A 24,400-nucleotide genomic window follows, 5' to 3' on the forward strand; every position below is an offset into this window, starting at 1 on the left:
CTCTGTCCATTTGTTATGAATTTTCCTATCAGTATTTCTTCTCCTCCATAAGCAATCACCATTAGCCACTTCTGGCTTCTCAATCATCACAACTTTGTCTTCACCTTGGGTTTCAAATCATCAGATTGAGTGTATTTGAAATCTCATTAATGTTGGCAGTAGTACTTTGGAAAAATAAGATTAGGTCAATGGGAGTTATTTTAACGATTTAGAAGCAAAATCAACATTTTTTCCCTTTGTTAGAGTCAGAAATTTCACTCTTATTTTACCAAATTTGATGGTTGTGGGTATCAGAAATTAGTTTGGTCAATTATTTATAGCTTGCATTAGTACATAAGGCTGTTGTGGAAGCTGGATCACACTGTTTTGTTTGTCCTGTTTACTAGTGAGGCCTCTTCCTCCGTGGGACATTGGAATCATGTTTCTAAATGCTTCTGTGAGCAGATGTATTCTTCAGTGGAGAGATGAAGAATGGGTGCTACTTAATCGGCTCAGATACCGGCTCAGCAGCAGCAGGTCCTGGAAGATGGTAATGGCCTTGAGAGTGCAACACATTCAAGGGTTCTTGGTATTGCTATGCAGACCTCAGTCTTGTCATCCCAGAAGATATGGGGTTTGAGAATATTTAGCTCAGGGGCAAGCATCGCTGTCACATAGTGAATTCATCATTCAACTGCAGCACCGCATCGCATATAAACACTGGTCTGTGTCCCAGCTACTCCGCTTCCATAACTCCCAGCTTATTGTCTGAGAAAGCAGTGGAGGATGGCTCACGTTCTTGAGGGTCTGCACCCATGTGGAAGACCCGGCGAAAGCTCCGGGCTCCTGGCTTTGGATTGGCCTATCTTGGGCTGTTCCAGTAATTTGGCGAGGGAGTAAATCAGTTGATGGAAGATTTCTGATTCTCCTTCTCTCTATAATTCTGCCTTTCAAACAAGAATATGTAAGATTTTTTTAAATGAATAATTAGCTCAAAATTATATACTTGAAATCTGTTAGAAAACCATGTACACCTCTAATTATTAGGAGGTATACTGACCTCTAATTGCAAAAATTTTAAACCAGAAGCTTTTTTTTTTTTTGTAAGATATACATACTTATGTGGAAGACAGAATGAGAGAGAAGGAAAAACAACCAGTTTATCAGCTGGTTTTAAGACCTCTTCTCCCTCCCCAGCACAGATAGGTTCTTAGTCTATGGAAATGCTGTTTTTATTTTTGTTTTTGTTTTTAATGAGAGGTCGTCATTTCAGATTAAGATTATGCATATTCAGTAACCCAATCATTGATATTTTTGGCATTGGATATTTTTGGCATTGGATCTGAAAATAAAGAGTCAATGGCTCTAATTTTTTCTTTTTATCTTAACATTAATAAGCACTTTAAAAATTTTTGTCTGATTCAAGGTCAATGTTACAAATGCTAGAGGAAGACATGATTTGCTGGATCTGAAGCCATTTACAGACTACGAATTTCAGGTTTCTTCTAAGTTGCATCCTTATCAGGGAAGTTGGAGTGATTGGAGTGAACCACTGAGAACACAAACACCAGAAGAAGGTATGTGTCCAAAAGGTGTGGGGTAGAAATTAAAATATTCAAAGAGGAGATAGGGCCCAGCGGCATGGCCGAGCAGCAAAAGTCCTTACCTTGAACATGCCAGGATCCCAAATGGGCACCGGTTCTAATCCTGGCAGCTCCACTTCCCATCCAGCTCCCTGCTTGTGGCCTGGGAAAGCAGTCAAGGATGGCCCAAAGCCTTGGGATCCTGTACCCATGTGGGAGACTGGAAGAGGTTCCAGGTTCCCGGCTGTGGATCGGTGCAGCACCGGCCGTTGCGCTCACTTGGGGAGTGAATCATAGGAAGGAAGGTCTTCCTCTCTGTCTCTACTCTCTATATCTTGACTTTGTAATAAAAATAAATAAATCTTCAAAAAAAAAGAGGAGAGAGGAAGATGTTATCATTTCCTTGCAATAGAATCCCCCCACACTAGAACCAAGTCAAACAGTATGAATGCATGAATTAGCAACTAAATTTTGACATTAACTTAGGGACTGAAGCTGGCCAGTCCCTTCTGTTTGCCACCTGTCAAACCAAGCATAAGCTGCTTACAAGTTTATGTAATGCTCGGATGTGATCCTTGTGCCTGTCTCTTTACTATTATAATAATTCTCTCATTCCACTAAACTGTCCATAGCTGTCCTTGCCTTCCTTTTGTAGTGAATATTTGATACATTTTATTTGTTGTATTGCATACAAATTAATATGGCTATAAAAACATGCCAAAATCTTGAAAGAAAGTATACTCCAAGAACAGTGTTTCCACATAAAAGTTGGCATCCAGCAGACCTCTCTTCAAGTATTAAGGGATTGTATTTCTCTCCAAGCAATTACTACGCTGTTGTACTTCGAGTCCTTCTGATGGGTACCACCATACCAACCTTAGCTATAAAGACAATATCAAGTATATTTTTCAGTCTAATAACTTTTCTTTATGTTTAATATTAGGAAGACATTTGTTGATATGTAAGGAAATACGTATTGATGCGAAATGTTTATATAAACTGTATGCTAATACTAACAAATCTTTGGAGACACAAGAAATAAGCATCTGAATGTTAATTTTTAAAAGCACAATTGGTGATATAATGTAAAACTTTTCTAAATTTGGCTTGGAGGAAAAATTACTGGCATATCTATTGCTTATTATTGGAGCTTTGGTAAGGTTTATGTGAAAAAGCCTAAATACATGTGGAGGTGTGTGTATGATTAAACTCATGCTGTGAGCTATCGTTTTGGTAACTGATGGCATTTAGTAATGGTTTAACAATGACTCTCAAGGACTTAATGGTATACAATGTGGAGAATGATTCTGTATTCTGCTTGTCTACATATATATAGATTACATATCTTTATTTTAAAAACATCAAGATGAATTTATCCAACAAAAACTATTTGTTACCTCTCATAGTAAAATTTAAATTAATGTGAGCCATCTTTCTGCCTGTCACTTTTTTTTTTTCAGTTTTTTTTATTATTTATTATTTTTAATTCATTAATTACATTGTATTATGTGACACAATTTCATAGGTACTTGGGTTCTCCCCACCCCTCCCCAAACCCTCCCACCATGGTGGATTCCTCCACCTTGTTGCATAACCACAGCTCAAGTTCAGTTGAGATTCCCCCATTGCAAGCGTATACCAAACATAGAGTCCAGCATCTTATTGTCCCGTCAAGTTCAACGGCTTCTTAGGTATACCCTTTCTGGTCTGGAGACAGAGCCAGCAGAGTATCATCCCAGTCAATTGAAAGCTCCAACATACCATCAGCAAAAATTTACATCATTATGGAATTAATTGAAATAGTAATGAGTAACCAATATGTTAAAAGTAAATGCGAGTTCCTAGCCACCTTCTGTGACCACCTCACATTTCAATTTTAGTTTATACACAACATATAACATTCATAACATAACATGTTATACATAACATCATATCATCTTAAATTAAGGCAAACATGTGGTATTTAACCTTTTGGGATTGGCTCATTTCCCTTAGCATTATGGTTTCCAGTTTGGCCCATTTGGCCACAAAGAACTGCATTTTGTTTTTTTTAATAGCTGAGTAGTATTCCATGGAGTAGATGAACCATAGCTTTCTTATCCAATCTCTGTTGATGGGCATTTTGGTTGCTTCCATGTTTTTGCAATTACTGATTGTGCTGCTATGAACATAGGAGTGCATGTTGGTTTCTCATAAAACAAGTGTTCTGGATATATTCCTAGGAGTGCTATCGCTGGATCATACGGTATGTTGAATTTGAGTTGTTTGAATGTTCTCCATACTGATTTCCATAGAGGCTGTACCAGCCTGCAGCCCCACCAGCAGTGGAGTAGGGATCCCTTTTCCCCGCAACCTTGCCAACAAGTGTTGTTGGTGCTTTTATTCATGTGGGCCAGTCTTACTGGCGTTAGATGGTACCTCATTGATGTTTTAATTTGCCTGTCACTTTTACACAGGAATTTATTCTTATTATCCTCCTGTTATACCTAATGCAAGTATTGCATTTTAAAAAAAGATTTATTATGTATTTTTATTGGAAAGTCAGAAATACAGAGATGAAGAGAGATAGAGAAGATCTTCCTCTCTATTCGTCCATTGATTCACTCCCCAAGCAGCCACAATGGCCAGAGTTGAGTTGATCTGAAGCCAGGAGCCAGGAGCTTCTTCCTGGTCTCCCACATGGGTACAGGATCCCAAAGCTTTGGGCCATCCTTGACTGCTTTCCCAGGCCACAAGCAAGGAGCTGGATGGAAAGCAAGGCTGCTAGGACATGAACTAGCACCCATATGGGATCCCAGCGCATGCAAGGCAAGGACTTTAGCTGCTCAGCTAACACACTAGCCTGCAAGTATTGTATTCTTTAAAAATATTTATCTATTTAATTTGAAAGGCAGAGTTATAATGAGAGCAAGAGAGAGAAGGGTAGATATAGAAGGTGGGAAAAAGAAGGAATAGAAAGAAATCTTTCCATCTGGTGATTGATTCCCCAAATGGCTACAATGGCCAGAGCTGAGCCAGTCTAAAGCCAGGATTCAGGAGTTCCCTCCAGATTTGCCACATAGGTGCTGGGACCCATGTACTTGGGCCATTCTCTGCTATTTTCCCAGACACATTAGCTGGGAGCTGGATTTGAAGTGGAGCAGCCAAGATTTGAACCAGCACCTATATTAGGATGAGGTCTTTGCAGACATTGGCTTTGCCAAGTGGCTTAAGTGTTGTATTTTTGTAAATGATACTTCACAGATTAGATTTTGTTCATATGTAGTAGAATAAAATATTTGAAAATGGGCCATAAGTTATATCAAAGTCCAAGTTAATAAATAGGCTGAGAAATACCTCAATTATATCACAATAAGCTAAACTATAGAGAACCTGATCTGTGAATTCTTACCATCTTAATTCACTTTGGTAATGACTTATTTCACCATGTGTTTATCTGCTGAATCAAAATTACATCGAGATAGGACTGTAGCTTTCTTATATCTATAAAATAAACTACCATTGTTATGAAGAGTACAGCAACTACTTATGAACTAGTTATGAACTGGTAGATGGCTATAATTTGAACCTGGGAAGATGGCATTCTTGGAGTAATTGTGGACATTCATAAAGACAGAGACTTGTATCCTCTAACACCACATGTATCAGGCTCTGCTAACTTCTGCTCAGTGTCTGCAGCTCCCCTGGCTGTGTTTGATCTTTCTGTGGGCTGTTACATGGTCCCTTTTCCTCTAAGCTGCATGGTTTTCACCAGTTACCACTGTTTCTGTCATCAGTTTCTTTATGAAGCACCAACTGATGTCAGTCTGAAAGGTGTGAATTTTTTTTAACACTTCTTCCTTTTAGTAAGCCTTTTTTTTTAAGATATTGTCTAAAACTGAATGATTTGTGACTGAGCTCTTTCTTGGCAGCCTTTGTTTCTCAAAACTGAGAGGAATGTAGCTTCTACTGGCAGGTTGGGCTCCTTGCGTGCATCATTTCAGCCCTCTCTAGTGCATTCTTTACTCCTTGCAGCCTTCCATATGGCTTTAGAGGCACTTCTGTCATGCAGCTTCAAGAGGAACACTTTAAAAGACCATTTGGAAAAGGGAAGGAGGGAAGACATCACACTGCTGGACTGAAGACAAACCCAGGAGCTGGCACCTTGGTGTAGTAGGCTAATGCCTCCATCCTCATTGCTGGTACCCCATATGGGTGCTGGTTCGAGTCCCAGATACTCCACTTTCCCATCCAGCTTTCTACTTACGACATGGGAAAGCAGCAGAGGATGGTTCAGGTCTTTGAATCCCTGCACCCATGTGGGAAATCTAGAAGAAGCTCTTGGTTCCTGCCTTTGGATCACCTCAGCTCCAGCCACTGCGGCCATTTGGAAAGATCTTTGTCTCTCCTTCTGTCTATAAATCTGCCTTTCAAATAACAAAAGACAGTCCCCAGATTAGTGCCATCAAAGACAAGTCCCAGTACAGGAACCTGGCAACCCTATATTTCTTCTAGCATGAAACTGTTCTTGAATTTGGACTGCAAGGTAGCTGAGGAAACATCCAGGTGCTAGGGAAAGCAATTACCTCTTTTCTTAGAACACGCAGGTGGATACTCCAAGAAAAGGACAGATAAAGTCTTTCCTTAGAACTATCTGATCAGTTTGTATCATCCACTCATCTGCCAAGTTTTACAGTCCTGTTTACATGCTTTTATCTTGTTCAACTTTATTTTTACAAATAATCTGCACAGTAAGTGTTGTATGTTCACCCATGACCTAGAAAGGTGAAAGAGGTACCCTCTCCCACCATGGTGATGATACGCATGAAGGGTGAGAGATGCCAGAGGGAAAGGAAGTACATCTTAGCCAGGAGCGACTAAGAAATTCATCTAATTCCAAATATTACCTCTACAATTGGGAAGATAGGAATAATTAAATATTAAAGGCTACTTTACTATCTTAGATAACAAGCATTTTGTAATATCTAGCTTGAGAATTGGGAAATAGTTACTCTAAAAGCCCAGGAAGAAGTATTTTCAACTTTTCAGACTGTACAATCTCTAACACAGCTACTAATATTAACTGCTGTTGTGTCCAATTAGCCATGCAGCACAGAACAAGCTGACATTTACTGTGTTCCAATGAGCCTTTATTATAGATACCTGAAAATGAATTTTAGACTTTTCACATCATAAAATATTTATTTTGTTCTTTTAACTACTTAAAATTTTAAAAAATAATGCTAGTGCTGATTCTTTCAGCTCATGCTGTGTTCATCTGCTCAACTTTGTGCCATGTCCCCATTAAAGTGTGTAATATACGCTGATAAAAATGTTAATGAAATAAATTGAAAACCATGATAGGCAACAGATTATACAAAAATAGGGAGCAAGCTGGATTTGGTCCATGGGCCATAGTTTGTGTCCCCTGAAATAACTAAACTCAAAAGCATGATACTTAATGCACTTTTGCCTCAGATTTCATGAAATGAAAATGAATGATCCTTTGCTTTCTAAAGACATTTGTCAGGAAACATTTTCACTAAGAGAAAAATGCTGGGTTTGAGACCCAATGTCAGTCCATCCCCCTTTATTTTTTTTCCTCTCCTCTAAACTCAACAATTAAGCTGAAATAAGTAAATGCCTGGGCACTGTTATTTGGCAAGATGGTGATGACTCCAACAGGAAAAAGTGCTTTTTTGTAAATCCCTCAAGTGAAAAGAGATGCTGAAAGACATTTTTGGATGGTCTGTGAGATGTGTGTGTGTGTAAGAAGCTGTGTCCCAGCAGAACACAATGCCAAGCAGTCAGACCTCAGACTCAAGTGTCTGATTAGAAGTAACAGTGTATTTTCAAGTGGGAGATAAGGTTCCAGCAAAGAAGGAGAAATTAATAACATGAGAAATTGGGAATAATAGTGGAAAAGAAATCTTGCTGAAACAAGAAATGATGAATTGCAGAACCCTAATGAAGATGTTGCACTGTGATGGAAGTAGGGATTTGATGTCTATTGTAATACCAGTAGGGACACTACTACGGAATTGATAAGGAAGTCTGGAAATTTTCAGAGCAGATTCTCATCTCCGCAAACATCTTCTAAATTTTTTGTTTAATATGTAGTAATTGTATGCATTAGCCATTTGTAGGTTGCAGGATATGTCATTATCCCATGGGTACTGGTCTAATCAGAGTAACTAACATTGCAATTTCTTTATAATTTGGGGGGGGGCAAGATAAAGGGATTTCTGCCTGATTGCTTTCTTTGGCTCAGTGAAGTCTGAGGCAAAGCTATTAGTTCAGATAAATAGATCCTGGAAGCAATCAGGTAGAGGAACTGCTAGTACCAGCCACTGGAAACAACACTCCAGTGGCTCATCAGTCACTAAGAATAATGACAGGAAAGAGGTGGAAAAACAATGTGTACCAGATGTAGAAGTCAGAGAGGAGGAGATACTGGGGAGGTCTGTGTAGAACCTGCCAAAGAGGCACAGCCTCCTCTGTAGGCACAGGCCCCTGTATTACCCTGTTCTTTCATGTAGCTCTTCAAAAGATCTGTTTGAATCCAGTTATTTGAAACCTGCTCTCCAAAAGTCCTCATGGAGCAAAAGTGTTTCTTTATCTACATCTTGTCCTGCTCTAAGCATGATTTGGGCCATGATCTGTTTCATTTAATGTATCACCAGAAACCTCCCAAGATAGGCCTTTCCCAGTGTCTCCAGTGTCACTGTTGTGATCACCTCGTTTGTCTGCACTGCGTGCTAAAGTCTCTGGAGAGCTACTGCCTTCTACAAAGACTGCATTGTCAGACTCCCCTAACTTGCCTGAGCTTTAATCTCAGAAGCAACACATGAACTCAGTGTTCTTTGCTTACAACATAAGGAGAATACTTCAAAAGTTTGTGGAAAAATATTGAGGGATAAACTTCTTTTAATACAACAATTTTAAAATTCTGCATACACATTCATGATACAGATTTTTCATGAGCTTTTTAAAGATCACTTGTATGCATCAAAAGGAACTGTGAAGGCCCTTTAGTTCAGTTAGGTCAACCTGCTTAATTTAGAATCTGCTCCCTTTTTTTCCATATTGGTAGCTTCTTTTGTCAACTCTACAATCTTTTCCCTTTAGTTTCATCTCAGGACAACTGATTTGCATTTTCATGTTTGTATTTTTAGTCATTTGTATCCATTTATTTTGAAATCAGTTGAATAACTAGGTTATTCAGTTAAACAGCCTTTAACTTGCTGTTTCTCACTTGTCTATAATAGTTTTATCCATTTTTTGTTCAATGACACTGAGGTTAGAACTTTAAGTGATTTTGTGACAATCGAGTATCAAAGATTATATTGCTTAAAGCAGCAGTGATCTGACACCCCGGTCATGAAATTTTCACTTGAAACTCATACAGATTCAACTAATGATTTCTCCTCCAGAGAGGCATATACTGCAGGTGGGCCATTAAAATTTCACTTTCCCTTGCAACTTGTCCTGTGAAGAGAGCATGGTTCTAAAATTTGATTCTGCGGTTGGTAATAATCTCCGAAGTTACAGATCTTTAATGAGGCAAATGATGTTCTTTTTAAATCCCTTACTAATATGTAATTAACTGAAGACATTTACATCTATGAAATAAATCATCTGGCTTGGACACTACCCAGAGTACGCTCAAATTTCCCAATTCTGATTGTGTAGTCAGTGCCTGTGCATTATCTAGTTCATGGAGCATTTAAATCTTTGCCCAATATGGTGAATTATAAAGGGGAGAGCAGTGTCTTTGAAAGCAAGACCTCAGCTCAGTTTTCAGCTTGCCCACTTACTAGCCCTAGGTCTTTTGTCAGGCATCTAACCTCTCCCAGCCTCCCTGTTCTCAGTTATGAAGCAGGTGTTCTCAGATAATTCCAGTGTAATTATTTGGACGTTAAATGAGATTACATAATAAAGTATGCAAACATTACCTGACTCTTGGTAGTTGGTGAGTTAACATCAGATATCATTTCTTTCTGTTCTGTTCTGTTCAGTTCCCTTTTTACATCGGAGATACCACACAGAAGCTTTTAGCCTGATTCCTAGGTTAGTATTCATTCATTCTAGAGAACTGAGAGCATGTTCAAATGTATTACGTTAACATTACTTATCCTTTATTCCTCGTAGCAAGGGTAAATATTACCACCAATGGTAAGAGCAGAAAGCAAAAGACTTAAGAAAGAAAAGAGAAGATGTTGGGCCCAGCGTGGTAGCTTAGCAGCTAAAGACCTCACCTTGCATGCACTAGGATCCCATGTGGGTGCTAGTTCATGTCCCAGCAGCTCCACTTCCCATCCAGCTCCTTGCTTTTGGCCTGGGAAAGGAGTCAAGGATGGCCCAAAGCCTTGGGATCCTGTACCCATGTGGGAGACCAGGAAGAAGCTCCTGGTTTCAGATCGGCTCAACTCTGGCCATTGTGGCTGCTTGGGGAGTGAATCAATGGACGGAAGATCTTCCTCTCTGTCTCTCTTCATCTCTGTATTTCTGACTTTCCAATAAAAATAAATAATAAATCTTTTTAAAAAAGGATAAAGAAAAAAGATGTTTTGGGGCATAGTGAATAAAACTGCCAGCTTCAATGCTGGCATCCTTTATAGGCACCTGTTCATGTCATGGCTGCTCTAATTCCAGTCTAGCTCCTTTTCCTTAGGGAAAGCAGCAACCTATACAGGAGACACAAATGAAGCCCCTGGTTCTTAATTTCAGCCTGGCCCAGTGCTGGCCATTACAGCCATCTGGGTAATTAACCACAGGATGAAAAATCTATTTATCCCTCTCTGTGACTCTGAGTTTTAAAAGCAATAAATAATAAATCTTAAAAGAAGGAGGAGGAGGTGTGTAAGCAGGAGGAAGCATGGGAAGAGAAGGAAAAAGAAGATGAAGAAGTAGCAGTAGTAGTAGTTTGGAAAATACATGAGAAGAAAAAAAAATAATAATAAAACATAAAAAAAAAAAGAAAATACATGAGAAGAGAGTGAGCTCCAGGAGGAGGAAGTGACGAAGGAAGACAACAGTGCAAGAAAAAGCCATTGGGAAAAATGGCAAACTTCCTCAGAGCCAGGCAACTGTTTGCTGCAGAAACTAGACCAGGGGCTATGGGATAAAACAGACTTAGGTTCCAAGCCTGGCTTCTCCGAATATTAGTTCTGAGATATTGAATAAGATCCTGAACCTTTTCAAATCAAACAAAGTAACAGCTTATGTTTACGGGTGCTGTGTCACTTGTCAGTGCTGTTTATTTAAATTCCCATGAAGACTCCATGTCATGTTTAGAATTAATATTCTCATTTGATAAATGAGGAAACTGGCTGAAGAATGCGCCTAATGTTTGTTCAAGATCACAGAGCCAGAAGGCCAACATTTAACCTAGCAGTTAAGACACATTTGGAACATTCTATATCTAACTGCTTGGGTTCAAGGTCTGGTTCAACCCGCAATTCCAACTTCCTGTTAATGTACATCCTAGGAGACAGCAGGTTTGGCTTAAGTCATTGGGCCCCTGCCGCTCATGGAGACCTGGATTGAGTTCCTGGCTCCCAGCCTCAACCTGTTCTTACCTTGACTATTGAGGATATTTGTGGATTTTGTGTCTCTTTTTATTAAAGATTTATTTTTAACTTATTTGAAAAGCAGAGTTACAGAGAAAGAGGCTGATTTTTCTATCTGATGGTTAACTCCCCAAATGGCTGCAATGGACTCAGCTGGGGTAGGCTGAAGGCATGAGGCTGGAACTCTTCCCAGGTTTCTCATGTGGGTGGCAGGGATTCATGCACTTGGGTCGTCTTTGGATGTTTTCCCAGACACATTAGCAATGAAACAGCTTGAAAGTGAAAGCATCAGAGACTTCAACTAGCACTCACATAATATGCTGGCCTTATAAACAGCACCTTTACCCCTGCACTGCAATGCCAACCATTGTCTGTGTTTTTAAAGATTTGGAAAGGTGAAGTTATCAAATTCCCATACATTTTGTCCATGCCCCCTTATTTATGTGCCTCTATGGCAACTCATATCATGATAACCAATAGGCCCATCTACTATCCAAATGTATTATATAACCGGCTCCAGGCCACTGTGGTCTGTAAGTCCAGATAAAACTGGAGGGCACAGCTAGACATGGCTATTGGTGGATCTGACTGCTTGTGGATGGATGTGGACGTGTATGTGACTGTGTGTGGATTTGTGTATATACGTCTGTCTGCATGTCTGACTGTCACCACAGACAGAGGTGGATATCTCCTGTGACCCAACCACTGTTAAGGATTAGTTACTGTTCCTTGTGCATTTCTTGCCATTACTGTAAGTAAAGGAGATATAAGCCCACAAATGGTCCAAGTTGTTCTCTGACCCGTCAGAAACCAAATCTGCTTGTCCTGGACCCTAAACCCCAGCCATATACTTTAGAGTAAATGAAATAAATAAAGAAATAAAGTTTAAAAAAATGGCCACAGAGCCCAGGCTTTACCTATAGATGGACGCCTGGAGTTCATGTGTTGGCACTGCACTGAAACCAAGTCTAGAGTGTAAGGAAGACATGAGACAGCCCTCCACGGTGGGGCAAGCGTGCCCTTCCTTTCCCTCCTGCCCTTGCCCTCTCCCTGGGCGTTTGTCTTCTGGTAGCCACATAGTGGGGCTTAATTATCTAGAAATTTCTCATTGGTTAAGTGGAAGCTTCTATCCTCTAAGAAACCTCTACTCAGAGTTGCCACAGGCTACTCCCAGTTTCACCATCAAGCAAGTTAAGCTGGTATAGATAAGTCTGGGCTATAGATAGACACAAATCTGTAACTTCATAACATAGGAGACAAAACTACTTCACACACACACACAGGAGTTGACTGTTGAGTCTCTTCTAAAATACGCTAGGTTGACTTTCTCAAGCTAAATAAAACCATATTTGACCACTGACTTGCTAGTTGCTGGTTATTTCCTCTATTGGTTCAGTGCTTTGTTTATTTTTTTTTCTAGCATCAAATAGCATTGCCTATTGCCTAACTGGCCATCACCTGATTGGTCATTTGTTAATTCATCATTGACACATTATTGGTAGTCTCTTAAGTCTAAATACTGTGCTATGTACAGGGAATATTCAGATAAATGAGATATGTTTTTCAAGTAAGTTATCTAATGACTTGAAAGCAAATGTTTACCTTTTCACATCAGTTCAGAAACAAAGTAAAATGCAAGACTTGTCCTTTGTATTTGTTTTCTATTTTTACAAGATGAGAAACCATTTTTATTATATGTCTTAACTTTTCTGTTTAGAATTTTTCCTGAATTACAGCAAAAAAGAAGCATGCACATTTATTTTGTTATTAATATGTGCTTTAAAATTAGAAAATGAACATTCTCCTTATAATGTTTAAATTAAACAGTAAGCTTCTACACTAAGCTTTGTTACTCCTAAATTGAGGCTGAAAATATGTATGTGTTCATTGTTAAACAGAAGAAAAAGGGAAGTACTTGGACACAAAGTAAGTTGAAATTATCCTAAAATCCTACTCTCCAAGAGTCATTTGTTGAATGACAGTTCACTTTTAAAGGCTTCTGCTATTTACATCTATGTGAAAATATGGGGGTTTTTTTCTCTTCAAAACAGAACCTACTGGAACATTAGATGTCTGGTACACAAAAGAGCACGTGGACGACAACAAAGAACGTGTTTTTCTTTTCTGGAAGGTAAGTTTTCAGTGTCAACCTTAAACTCAGGGTATTTGACCTAAGGGCTAAGCAGGTTACTCATGTCACAGTGCCTGTGTTACAGCTTTGGGTCCATTCTTGATTTCAGCTTCTATTAATGTGCACCTGCAAATCATCAGGTGACAGCTCAAGTGCTTGGGTCCCTGCTGCTCACGTTAAAGACCTGGACTGTGTTCTCAGCTCCCAGTCTGAGCCTGGCCCAGCCTCTGTCACTGTGAGCATTTGGGAGTGAACCAGTGGATGAAAACTTGAACAGTAATTTTTTAAATCTTGGAACATGCTGCTTCAAAAAAAAATCATTCAATGGAATTATGCATTTGGATAATGAATTTCAACATCCTCAGGTACTTGGATATGATGCTTCAGCAGCTTTCGTGGAGCTCATTTTCTCAGACTTATTCATGGTGCATGATGCAGTCTCATTAACCTTTACCAAAGAAGGATGGCAGTTCTGGCTGAGTTCTTTCCTCTGTACCATCACCTCCTTTCTCCATGCATTTTATGTACAATGCTGATCCCTTCTCACCTTGGCACTCTCTACTCTCTGACCCCCAACTCTCAGTTCTCTTGTGATTCTTTTTAAGATTTATTTTATTTATCTGAAAGGTAGAGTTACAGAGAAAAAATGGAGATCTTTCCTCTACTTGTTCGTTCTCCAAATGGCTGCTTGCCAGACTGGGCCAGTCTGAAGCGAAGAGCTTCTTTCAGGTGTCCCACATGGGTTCAGGGACCCAAGTGCTTGGACTATCTTCTGTTGCCCTTCTCAGGTCCATTAGCAGGGGGCAGTTGGCAATAAGAGATGCCAGCATCACAGATGGCAACCCTACCCACCAAGCCACAACACTGGCCCCTCTTCTGTTTGTTAAATCTCCCTCTCTACCTCTTTTTTTCGCTAAGTCTGTATGCCCAGCAGTGACCCTGACACCTTATCTTTTTACTCCTCAGTGGGAAAACAACGGTGAGGAAACTGTGAGTGTGGGTATTTGAGAATACATTTTCTATAGTTCCTGAAAAAGTAGAGAATAAAAAGAAAAAGCTACCTCACCTGAGGAATGATAATAACAGTGGGAAAAAACATAAATAGGAATGAAAAGGGGCCCTGGTCGGCAGTAAATTGAACAACCTTCCAGGAGCCAATGAGACTTAATATTATAATAGAATGTACAAGTTCCACCAAGTGATGAAAGTTGGCATTGCCATTTCTTGCAGTCTGCACAGAAGCCACTTGTGGGAGGCACTGGTTTCCCCAGTTAGCAGATATGTAAGCCAGTTGCCAGAGAAGAAGTTCCTATTCAAAGCCACCCAGCTACTAAATAAAAATATGGAATTAAACAAAGGTTTTGTTATTTGAAAGTCAGAGAGAGGGCGCTCCTTCCACTTTTTTACTTCCCAAGTGGCTGCAGCAGCTTTGGCTGGACCAGGCTGAGGCAAGGAGCCTGGAACTTCATCAGAATCACCCATGTGCGTGGCAGGGGCCTTAACGCTTGAGGCATATTCTATTACACTCCCAAGCAAATTAACAGGAAGCTGGATTTGAAGTGGACCAAGCAGGACTGAAACCAGTAGTCAGATATGGGATGCCAGCATTTTAAGTAGGGACTTAAACTCCTGCACCACAATGCTGCCCCACCCCAACCATCCGGAACTTTTTTTGCTACATCATGACTCATATTTGTGAAAGAAAATACTAATTTAATTGAGCTACTAACTGACATGCTTCTTTGAAGGGATTTCCAGGGTTGTGTCTTCTTTATTTCTCAAAACTCAAGCACCTTCCACTAAACTGTTCCAGTTAGGTGTAACTAAACAGTCTTGGAATTATGAATGCAGTGAGTAAGAAAATAGAATAGTCAAAGTAATGACTACAAAGTCCTCTGGTTGTTCTGATATGATGGATTTTGATAACTGCTGTTGTCTTTACTTTTGAGAAGCAATCCATTTCCTTCTCTCTCTCTCACTGTCTGTCCTCCCTACACACACATAAAATATCTCATATAAAAGGAAGCTATTATAAATAGCTGGTTGAATCAAGCTCTTCATTTTCAAACTAACACTGTAGCTCAGAATTTATTTTAAAATAAAGCCCTTTTTAATAGCAAGACCATTCTCCATTCTCAAAGCAGGCCATTCAGAACAATACTAATCTGAGAATATTAAGAAAAAAAAAACAGCTTAGTTCTCAGCTGTTGGTTTTCATTTAAAAAAATAAATTTGGTTAAAACCAAAATCCTTACCGTAAAGTTTCCTCCCCATAAAACATCGTTAGTGGTGTTCTGACAGAGGTGATAGTTCTACGTCACCCCCATCTTCTCATGGGTTTCCCTCAGTAGAATGAGAGTAACAATGCTGCGGTCTGTAGCACTGACAAAACCATTACGTGGGCTAGCAATGACGGGACACACATGTAAAAATCTGGGAATCAGCAGATGAAATTAAATGGAACCATGCCATTAATTTTAGTCTTCATGGTGAAAGCAACATGCCCAGCACGTGCTGGTATGGTTGTTTTTTTAGCCAAAGCAATGCTTAGCAAATGTATACACATGCAGATTCTTCTCTGCTACTCTTTTGGTCTTGTCCCTATCCGAAGTTTGGGCTCTGGAATGAGGTTTTGGAATTTGAAGGACCTTCAGTATCCTTCTGGTCTCTGCTCTCTTCTTGTGAACATTACTCCTGCTCCTGCCAGGATACACAGGTGTCTCTGCTGGAGCCAGACTCCGATAGCTTGTGCCATGGGTGGATCCCTCTTGTGGTGAGAAATCTTCCTTTTTATGTAGCCAGAACTTTGGGCCCAAGCAGGATGCTATGGAATAGAGCTGGTTTGTATAAGAAATTTAAAAAGGTAGGTAGTAGAAGTTTCTAACCAGTTGCTGGTTATCAGAGGGCAACTTCCAAGCCAGTCTAAGGGGCCCCAAAGCAAGTGCATGCAGCCCCAGTTTTTGCAGGACCATGTCCTTTTCTATCAAATCCTGAACTTCCTCAGGCCACTCACCTGGGCATAGGGTCACAAATACTGACCAGAGTCACTTAGATGAGCAGTCCTGCACTGGACCATGGAATCACACATGTCTGGAGTCTAGAAAATTAACTAGCCTGTAGTTCCCAGCCCCCTTCATTTGACAAACGTGAAACTGAGGTTAAAAGAGGTCATTTGCAATGAAGGGCTCTCAGGGGAGATGACTGCTGCTGGGTACCTTCTTAGATGGAAGTCACTGTCCTTTCTGTGTGAACCCCTCAGCAAACTCCATTTCCTCCTCAGCTGGGGACCCCTTCTGCCACCCCCACACAGGCTGCATGGCTTGACTGGACAATGACAGAGTACAAGGATTCATCTAAATGTCACAGCAGAATGAAAGCGCTTTGTGGTGCAGCACAAGGCATAGCTCATGGTGGGGGGAAGGAAGCAAAGACTCACGTGTGGTGGGTTTTTTACTGTGAGCAACAGTGGGAAACCAAGTGTAAAGGACACCGCATGAATGAAGAGAGGGGAATTTCAGTTTGTGGCACCAAAGGAAGCCCCAGGTAAACCCCAGCAGAGCTTGCTACTCTTGTATCTGTGCAATGGCCTTTAGGTTTTATCGGATGTTTACATCTGAAGAAAGCCAACAAGGCTGAATAGGTGCAACCTCTGTAGAAGGTGTTTGGGGGATGGAGGGAGTGAGTGGATGCAGGGGGCATAAAAGGGTAATTCAAAAATTCATGGAAAATGGAGGTAAAGGATATGTTTATTTAATGTAAAAATTTTGAAATTATATGTTTATTTTACATCTTTTTCATGAGCTATTTGAAGACTTCCCTTGTGTGTATGTTGTGTGTCTGAATATGTGTTAATGCACGTGAGTTTATGTGTAAGCGATGTGAGTATTAATATGGGTGTGTAGATACTGAGTATGCGTGCAAAAGTGATGAGTCGGAAGGACTGTGTACGTGTGTGTGTGCATGTGTGAGTGTGTGAATTGTACATGTATAGGTGCATTGAGTGTGTGGAAGGTGTGTGGGTATGAGCAGGCATGGGCACACCGTGGGTATGAGTGAGGGGGTGGTTTGCAAGTGAAAAGTGAGTATATATGTATTTCTGTGAATGTATTTGAGGTGAAGGGGAAGGTGATCTTTATTTATTATCATACTTTCCATATAATTATGTATTTTCCCATGCCTTGGTTTATACTGAAAGCACCATTTGCTCAGTTTTGTACTTTAAAATAATTATCATTTCAACGTATAATCATCAGGCCCAGCACAGTAGCCTAGTGGCTACAGTTCTTACCTTGCACACGCAGGGATCCCATATGGCCGCCAGTTCTAATTCCAGCGGCCCCACTTCCTATCCAGCTCCCTGCTTGTGGCCTGGGAAAGCAGTCGAGGATGGCCCAAAGTCTAGGAATCCTGCACCTGCATGGGAGACCTGGAAGGAGCTTGCTTTTTTCTCTCAGATCTTCAGAGTGCCACTGTGCCTACTAAGTCCCAGTGCAGTTCAGTGGTGGGCGTTTGCTGTCCAGATGGCGGAACATCTTGCTTAGAGTGGCCTTGGTTGAGGGCTGCTGGTTTCTTATGGTTAGTGGCTTCCTCCTGTGTTGGACAGCACAGCTCTGGGCCTTTGACAAGCAGTACAGAGAGTTAAGAAAGCTCTTGGTTCCTAAAGGGGAGGGGAAGATTTGGAATTTTATTGTTCATGTTTTGAGCGAAGTCATTCATCTTCACAAACTGCTGTCTTGGAACTACAGACAGTGAAAAGAAAGTGGACAGCCCATGCTGCTACTGCGATTGTGGAAGCCTGACCTTCCTGCTACCATCCACTTCCATTATGGCCCCCAGTCAATAAAGCTTTCTTCTGAGCCACTTTAAAAAAAAAAAGTGGGCAGCCCAGTCTTAGAGAGAATACCAGCAGCTCGGACAGCTTATGCAGCACTCTGCTTTATTTCTCTCTCCCCTCTGTTTCTCCGTAACAGAACAAATATTCCAGCCTCTATCACACTGTGCTGAAGGGGGTGAACTCTTTAGGTACTTCACATGAAAGAGGCTTCATAAAAAGTGATTTGTTACCTGATTTTTGTTGCTATAGGCCAAAGATTTATTGTAAATCCCTAGGAAGTGTTGGCTCCCAGATACCCAGAGCCCTTTTATAATTATAGGTGGTATTTAGACCCAGCATCAGTATTTAAACACAAAAGCAACAGATGGTAGAGTTTTGTTACAATATACATCCATCTCCTTCCTGATCCTGGCCCCATCACAGACGGGCACAGCATCTTCAGAGAATTTTGGTTGGAGAGCAGAATGCAGCCATGACCAAAATAAAGGAGTGGGTAGCAGAGCATAAATAGAAGAAAGAAGGCAGAGAAGGGAACGGAACTAAAGTTGTGCTCTCTGAAGTTTTTCTGTTTTTCTAAGCTGCAAACATGCTAAAAATTATTTACGCCAGGGAAAGCATCTTGAATTCTCACCGTCAGTTGAATCATTTCAGTATAACAGACCCACCAGGAGGTGTCTACTGAGTGCTAGCCATGGTCCAGCTATTCAAAGTTGATCCTGTGAATGGAGTTCTGCTCTCTGGGTAGAGCACAAATACAACTCAAGAGTCAAGAAGTCCCTGTTCTCCAAGTTGCTGAGGAGTGATAGTGAGAAAGCCAAGCACAGTGACTTTTGCGTCACTTCAGAGTAACTGAGAGTCGGAAACTCACCAAGAGGCTTCAAACAGGTCATGTGCAAAACACTCTCCCAAACAGTCTGCCTCCCAGAATGCTGCTCCCAAACATTCTGCTACTGAATGCTTGTGAGGTCCATGCAATTATCTTTCTTTTTCAGATAAGGAATTTGAGGCAAAATAACTTGTCCCAGCTCACATAACTGGTATGTGGTAGAACAAGAACCCAAAGGATCTGTCCTGGAGGGAGAACTGAAGTCAGGAGCATTCCACAGCAAAACCCCAAGAGAGTGATGATAAGGGCTCCAGTTCTTCCAGATTTCTAAGGAGATTACTGACTTTCTCCTTGGAGGCAGATTGAGCCCCACAGTGGCAAGTTAGGAAGAAAGCATTACTTTAGAATGAATACAGTATGGTTTTTAAGTCTTTGGAAGAAATTATCTAGTCACAAAGTTAGAGTTTTACTTGTTTTTAAAAAATGTGAATTGTGCTCTGACATGTGTCCGATTTTTTTCCTGCTATCCATTACAGTCACCGAGTTATTTTTGGCAATAACAGCCTTTTCAGGCAGCAGAACTCTCACAACAGGTTTATTGAAGGAGCTGTTCACCCCTCCTTTCATAGGTAAATGTAAGTGAGAAAGGTATTCCATCTTAACTGTAAGAATTTTCCCACTGGAGCAGGCGTTTCACCTAGGGGGAAGAGGCTTGCCTCCCGCATTGGAGTGCCCGAGTTCAGATCCCTGCACCAGCCCTGCCATCTGCTTCATGCCGGTGCAGACTCTGGGAGGCAGCAGCAGTAGCTGTGCTCATTGCATCTGAGTTGTGAACCAACAGATAGCTTCTCTCTCTACCTCTCAAATAAAAAAAAATTTTTTTTTAAATAAAGATTTGCTACAGAACAGAAAGAAAACTGAAGGAGGAAATCAATAAGACATTGTTTTAGCCTACTCTTACTGACAGAAGAAGGTGACGATAACAATAGGAACACTGTCCTGAGGCCCAATCTTAGCACTGCCACAGAAGGTACAAGAACTTGCAGAGACAGATGTGCAAACCTCGGTTAGGCGGATCCTCGCTCATATCCACCAGAGGGCACTGGTGGATACTTTTCTCCAAGCTTCAACTCTATCAAAAGCGGGGAGGTTAAAACAAAAACAAAAGTGGGGAGGGTGAAAGAGTTGTTCGTATATGTTGTGTTGCTTTAATAGAAATAGTCATTAAAGGGTTGTCCTGTTTCTATAACAATGGAAAGCACAATGTTACAGATCAACTTATTGAAGTACCTTTTGCAGAAAAGTTTTTTCCGTTGTTTGAAATAATGTAGGTATGAAACTCTGGATCAAAAAAAAGAGAAAGTATTAACCTATTATTTACTCTGTCTTTTCTAAATATTGGAATCTACAAACAAGTTTTGTAGCAAATATAGGATCAAAGGCAAATAAAGATGGAATGTCCTGAAAAAAAATGGGGGTGAGAGGCAAAATGTGTCTAAACATGCAGAATCCCTGACTCATGGTAGAGCCCTATAAATGTCAGCCTCTGTGCTCAGCCCTTGAGTATAAACAGAGTTATTTGAGAAGGCTTAACTGGATCATTGAATTTGCAGGGCATTTTTTGTTTGTTGTTTGTTTGTTGTTTTTTGGTTTTTTTGGAGGTGGGGGTGGGGAGTTGTGGTTCACAGCTTGCTTCCTATGACTCAAAACCTACTGGTTTTGAGGAAAAGGATAATTCTAGATCCTCGCCTTCCCAAATTGCCAATTTCATGCCTTCTGCTGATGTTCAACATCAGAATGTACTGCAGCTAAAGAAGGTGTTTTGCAAGTTGTGACCACTGGCGTGACTGGAGATTCCGGCTCTGAAAGACTGGGTCCACCAGTTCATCATCACATTGCTGGTGTACCGAGCAGTGCGTCATACTAGAGGGTACGGTGACTGAGATGTTGAGAGTTCAGTATTCTGCCCCCTGCCTTTTCCATCTATCCCTGTGTCCCTGGACTCGAGTTTCTCCATTTGTAAAATGAAATGTTGAATCAAACCTATCATCCATTCCATTTGGTGGTTTCATGATGATATTCCATTCTACCAGAGACAGACATAATCCAGAAGTGGTTGGCTCTGTACAGTATTCGCACATTTTATTTTGCTCTTTTAAATCAAATGATGCTGTTTTCAAATCCTTTAAGAGACTGAGTGCCATCTGTGTAAATGCCTTTTTTCCTGTTGGCTCACTGAACTTTTTGTTCCATGGACCCAGTCGGAACAATTAAATCTGTTTTATAATTTGGTTAAGGCTAATTATACAAGAGAAGCTAACTTTTACACTGATATTTGAACTTGACATTTGTCATGAATATAACCACAGGATACCACATTTGCTTGTCTAACTGCTTCCACCCCATCCTTACCTATTCACCAATCTTTTCAACTCTAAAATATAGGATTTGGAGAATAAAATGCAAGGGTCTGAGGTGAGGACCTTCACTATTCCCTGGGAAATTCCATAGTATTTCAGATCCACACCTCTGTTTACTAGATCACTCTGATTAATTTGATTTTCAAGACCATTACCATGAAAGTTCGTTGGATCCAAGATGACATATTCTCCCCTAGTTTTGACCTTTTATTGTAAGACTGGGTGAGATTTCTGGAGCTTCTATGAAAGACAGTGAGAGAAAGTAAAGATGATTTGCGAAATGTTATTTTCCTGTGATGTGTTTCCTTATTGTTATTGTGGAACTAATGCCTCTTAGGTCCCTAACAGGAACAGAGGATTTCACGAATACAGTTAAACTCTCGTGGGGTGTCTTAGAGTGCAGGGTGCTAGTGACAGGGGTGAGGATAGTCCTACCTCTGGGACTAGAGGGAAGGATAGAGTGAGCAAGAGCTGAGGATGTGGACTTTGGTGGTTTTTACTTTAGCCTGTTTTCCTCCTCTGACAAAGGAAAGGACATGCTTGCTAATAACAGTTTAGAGCACTATGCTTTAAAAAGTGCTTGCTTATTTTAATCCACGATCAGCGGTGACAGATATTTAAAATGGCAGCTTTAGAAGAGATTGAGCATTCACCCAAAAGCGTCTCCCACAAACATGACATTCACCTGATGTTACTGACCATAATTTAAGATCTAGTCTTGGACTGTATGAATCCAGGAAGGATTCTCAGAATAGACCTGCATTAATCAAGCTACCAAAAATGGAATTATACAAAGTCAGATGTTCATGATTCCATTTACAGGGAGAAATGCAGCTGTTGGACCAACCAGAAGGCTTGAATCAGCAAATTGGAACATTTTTTCCCAGTGTGCTAATTGTTTCAGAAGCCAAATTATAATCAGAAGACCAATTTAATCACTTAAAGTGAAAAACATTAATTTTTAGTGAAGCAAGTGTTCATGTTAGCTCAGCTTTTCCTTACATATAAACTACATAGGAAACAAAAATTGCTAAAAGATTGGTGAACATAGAGTCAAAGCCAAGAGTAATGGCTAATCCTAAGGCATGTCCTTCAGCAAAGACAGCTGGAGACCCTATTCACCAGGGGAGGAACAGCCTGGCCAAAAAACCTATAATGCTTAAGTTGGGGGAAGCAGGCCTTCATCTCCCTGCAGTAGGCAAGGACGGGCACTGCTCGTGCTGGACATGACAACTCTTCATTCTCCCTGCCTCTGTTTCTTGTGGTCTTTGTCCAAACAGGGCTACAATACAAATAATTAGTGTTATGCTTGCTTTCTGGGATTGCTCCCAAATGATCTCAATTGGAATTTTTGCCGTTCCAAAACGTGTTAATCATACATTTATGAACAGTGTCTTAGTTTCCTAGCACAGATGGCTAATTCAGTGCACTAAGTATAGATCTCACTAGTTTAGCTCTTAAAAATCTCGCGCTTGATGTCTTGAACCGCATCATGCTTTCTATATAAAAGTCACATGCACGTGGGATGTGTGTGTGTGTGTGTGTGTGTGTGTGTTTCACAAATTTAGAAATGGAGACTCAGAGATTCTGCATGCCTTCCTCTCGGTCTGCAGGATTAGTAGAGCTGCAATTCCAATCCAGATCTTCTGAGTTCCAATTCCACACTTGTTTCATTGTTTATAATCAAGTTGTCTTCCATTAGTAAGTTGTCTACCACTAGTAAGTCTGCTACTAATAAGGAAAATCACTGTTTTAAAGAATTATCTTTAAAAAGGTGCTTTCATCCTCCTAATTGTCTGTGTGGGATGGGTGGGGATGCTTACATACAAATGTATAGATGAGATGCGAAGATGTAAACAAAGAGGTCACTCACAAGTCCCTGCCTCCAGCAGAGGCCTGATCCAGGCACAAAGCACAGAGCATTCAGCTGTCTTGTCTGGAGTAAACACTAAGTAAATGTGTTCTGTTGCAGAATCTGAGTGCATCAGAAGCAAGAGGGAGAATCCTCTACTATCAAGTGACCTTGCAGGAGATGGCAAAAAGGAAAACTATAGCACAGAACTTCACAAGACATACCTCCTGGACCTGGGTTATTCCAAGAACTGGGAATTGGGCTACAACTGTGTCTGCAGCCAACTCAAAAGGCAGTTCCCTACCTACTCATATTAACATAACAGACCTGTGCGTGGCAGGTGAGTGCCAACTTTTCCTTAATATTGACTATGGAAATTGTGTCTTGCTGATGTTGTATCTCCTCCTGTCAGCCCAGCCCTGGGCCTGGCTTGAGCTCTCAGGAATTTAGAGTTGGAAGTCAACAGCTTGTAGAATGAGTGGCCTTGGATGAGTGAATTAGCACCTTTAAGGTTCAATTTTCTCCTCTCCAAAATAGAGATGATATTATCTGTCTTGTAGGTCCTTACAAGATTAAATATATCCAAGTACTTGAGAAATGATAGTTTAAAAATGCTAGTTACAGGCCCGGCGGTGTGGCCTAGCGGCTAAAGTCCTCACCTTGAAAGCCCTGGGATCCCATATGAGCACCGGTTCTAATCCCGGCAGCTCCACTTCCCATCCAGCTCCCTGCTTGTGGCCTGGGAAAGCAGTGGAGGACGGCCCAATGCATTGGGACCCTGCACCCGCGTGGGAGACCTGGAGGAGGTTCCAGGTTCCCAGCTTCAGATCGGCGCGCACCGGCCCATTGCGGCTCACTTGGGGAGTGAATCATCGGACGGAAGATCTTCCTCTCTGTCTCTCCTCCTCTGTATATATCTGGCTGTAATAAAATGAATAAATCTTAAAAAAAAAATGCTAGTTACATTAAGTTGAACAGTAGTATATATGTTTTACAGAAGCAAGAATATATGTACATATTTATATTAAATTCTAGAAAAACATTTTATACTTACTGCCAGAACATATTTTAAAACCAATAATATTAAAATCAAATTCTGTCTGTAATGAAACTCTAGTAAAATTTTGCTATACTACAGCTCTTTATTATACAGTCTTAGTTTATATTCAGTAATCTTTATTGAATAACTCCCTAATCTTATATTTCACAGTTGTATATTCTTAA

At 40.6% G+C, this 24,400-nt stretch overlaps 1 protein-coding gene across 1 annotated transcript in view; it reads left to right on the top strand.

Moving 5' to 3' along the window:
* The window catches only part of IL12RB2 (interleukin 12 receptor subunit beta 2), a 97,558-nt gene that overhangs the window by 29,353 nt on the left and 43,805 nt on the right, over window positions 1-24,400 (top strand). The window contains exons 6-9 of the mRNA XM_058657858.1: window positions 387-529; window positions 1,406-1,556; window positions 13,165-13,244; window positions 23,297-23,516. Coding sequence (XP_058513841.1) covers window positions 387-529; window positions 1,406-1,556; window positions 13,165-13,244; window positions 23,297-23,516 — 594 coding nt within the window. The remainder of the gene's footprint in view (window positions 1-386; window positions 530-1,405; window positions 1,557-13,164; window positions 13,245-23,296; window positions 23,517-24,400) is intronic.

This window comes from Ochotona princeps, chromosome 2, assembly GCF_030435755.1.
Source record: "Ochotona princeps isolate mOchPri1 chromosome 2, mOchPri1.hap1, whole genome shotgun sequence".
Taxonomy (NCBI): domain Eukaryota; kingdom Metazoa; phylum Chordata; class Mammalia; order Lagomorpha; family Ochotonidae; genus Ochotona; species Ochotona princeps.